This window comes from Arachis ipaensis, chromosome B01 (genome assembly GCF_000816755.2).
Source record: "Arachis ipaensis cultivar K30076 chromosome B01, Araip1.1, whole genome shotgun sequence".
Classification (NCBI taxonomy): domain Eukaryota; kingdom Viridiplantae; phylum Streptophyta; class Magnoliopsida; order Fabales; family Fabaceae; genus Arachis; species Arachis ipaensis.
Genome location: NC_029785.2, coordinates 75,710,467 through 75,713,126, shown reverse-complemented (window position 1 = coordinate 75,713,126; position 2,660 = coordinate 75,710,467). Strand labels below are relative to the sequence as shown.

The window sequence follows — 2,660 nt, the reverse complement described above, 5'->3', positions numbered from 1 at the left end:
CTTCTTAAGTACATTGAAGAAACACTTTGAGAGTTGGACAGGTGTACACAATAGGAAGGAGATGCACAAGAAATGATCGGTATATTTTTTTGCAATTATCTGGAATGTTTAGATGAAAAGAAACAGAAGAATCTTTCAAAACAAGGAAGCAGGTGTTGAGAAAAACTGTTAGAAACTCATTTCAGAGCTACAAGGAGTGAAATGGAGTGAATCCCTTTTGTTATTGATGGCAATGCCGGAAATGATGATAGAATTTTCGTGTTCTCTTTATTTTTTATTTTTGTTCAATTTATCTTTGTCGCTCCATTTTATTGTATTGAGCTGTCTTGTTCAAAAATAAAAGTTAGCGAGGGAGAGATACAAACGTGTATACATTTAGGTTTGCAAGAGAACACAAAAAAGTCCTTTTCAACTTAAAATTTTCAAATAAAAAATTTCCATCTAAACCCTTTAAAATAGCAAAATTTCAAAGAACACAATTGAATTCCATGAGATTTTGAAATCAAAGCATTTCTCTTATATTTAAATTTTAAACAAAGGATTTGTCTCATTTTATTGTATTCCAAACACACTTATAGGGAGTTCAAACTCAACTTAGCTTCATCTATCATTTGCATCGCCATTGTTACTTGACTAAAAAAGAATGTGGCCATTCAGTTAAGGTACAAAAGATGCATGCACGTTTGAGGCAACTTTTTATATTGAATTCACTGAATCTATTACTCTGGTGTTATTTAGGATTTTTCATCTATAGAACAGTATGAGTCTTATATTAATATCCAAATTGCAAGTGATCAGTCCATTAACAACATCACCTAAAGCACAAGATTGATGATCAATTCTTCAATGAAAGATACCTATATGTCCACGACAATCTTTGCATCGAGTTGAGAGAATTCTTCAAAAAAGGCCTTGAAATGCTCATAGGAATGCTTGACATCATCTATAGCACACATTTCTCGTATGCTATGCATTGACAACTGCGGTGCACCTACATCAACAGTACGAATGCCCACGCCGCTTGCAAGAATGGGGCCAATGGTTGAACCGCAAGCCGTGTCATTGCGAACCACAAAGTCCTGCATCAACATATGTTATAATTTATTTCCACTGATAAACAACTACCATCCTTCAGTTTTATTTATGATGATTCAGCTCTCAATAGGGTAACAATGCCTGTTCCAATCTGAGAGAAGAGAAGGAAAAGAAAAAAGAAATGAAAAGATACTAAAACATTTCACTTAACAGACCTGTACAGGAAGCTTATGCACTGATGCTATCTCCCTGAATATGAAGGATGTGACTGCATTAGTGGCATATCTTTGATTTGCATTGTGTTTAATGACAAGCCCTCCATGCAATTTAGGCTGATGGTTCTCTTCATGTTTGTCCTAACAAGAGCAACGGAATTAATCTGAATATATATTATAGATCATAATCATAAAAGCTTACCCCAACTTTTCACATGCACAAGAAAAGACATACCATGTAATTGGGGTGTAGTGCATGCGCCATATCAGCAGAAACAAGGAAGCTTCTCTGAATAGCTTTCTCAAGCATCTGAGAAAATCAGCATAATGACACAAGTCAATACAAAAAGCCCGATCAGGTGTCATTCCATAATAAAATATCATGAACAGTCCTCTTATACATGATGCAAAGAACAACTTATAGATTGATACAATAATCCATTAGGAAAGTTGAAATAGTCACAGCTCCATTTCCTTTTAAACATCTACATAAGATATAGAATGATAGGATGTTCACAGAAAAGGTAATAAGAATCATCCCTGTCGTCCTTTAAGTATGAAAATGAACAAATAAGATAGTTGCATATTACCTGGGTATCTGACCTAAAGGAATTTGTAACCCGGGATACAGCATCTAGCATGACTGGAGAGCCAGCTCCTTGGGCAGAATTAGACCCACATTCTTCATGATCAAACAAAGCTACCATTCTAACACCAGTCTCTTCTTCGAGACTGGTTTCAGAGGATGTAGCATCTATCAATGCCTGTCAGTTAACATAAGATAATCAACCATTTATTTTGAAAAGAAAAAGAAAATCAATCTAGCAAATAAACAAAACCTTTGCACACTTTGTATGATTACATTCGAATTACAAAGCAGACAGCTACATAATCTTAAGATCCAAAAGCTAAAGTCAACATTTCCTTCTTTCACAAGTATCCTTTGTTAGTCATACATATGAATTTGGTGTCGTTAAAAATATCTGATATCTCCACCCACCTCCTTTTCCAAAAAAAGGAATATATGTCAATGGATGTTCAGTTGAATACAAAATTTTCCATCAGACGGGAGGAACGCCCAAGATGTACTAAACCTGAGGTTGGCAGACTAAAGTACAAAAAATTGAGGAGATAAGGAGGGGGAAAAGAGACAAATCCAAATACCTAGGATTTATGTAGAAGTCTGTCACTAGATGTGAAGTTGAAAGCATAGCATATAAAACAATGGTCAATGAACCATAAAAATAAGGTTTAATTATTCTGCCGGTTCCTATAGTTTCATCGAATTTTCAATTAAGTCCCTATACTTCTTTTCTTTTTAATCGGGCCCCTATACTATATTAGATTTTGTAATTAAGTCCTGATTAACAGCAAACGTTAAAAAAACGTTTATAAAAAGTAATTACTAAT

The 2,660-nt window shown here is 34.5% G+C and overlaps 1 protein-coding gene across 1 annotated transcript in view; it reads right to left on the bottom strand.

The window, feature by feature from the left end:
- The window catches only part of LOC107631486 (probable aspartyl aminopeptidase), a 6,148-nt gene continuing 4,145 nt past the window's right edge, over nucleotides 658-2,660 (bottom strand). The window contains exons 8-11 of the mRNA XM_016334948.2: nucleotides 1,841-2,014; nucleotides 1,486-1,560; nucleotides 1,251-1,391; nucleotides 658-1,079 (exon numbers count right to left, since the gene is read on the bottom strand). Coding sequence (XP_016190434.1) covers nucleotides 858-1,079; nucleotides 1,251-1,391; nucleotides 1,486-1,560; nucleotides 1,841-2,014 — 612 coding nt within the window. The 3' untranslated portion in view covers nucleotides 658-857. The remainder of the gene's footprint in view (nucleotides 1,080-1,250; nucleotides 1,392-1,485; nucleotides 1,561-1,840; nucleotides 2,015-2,660) is intronic.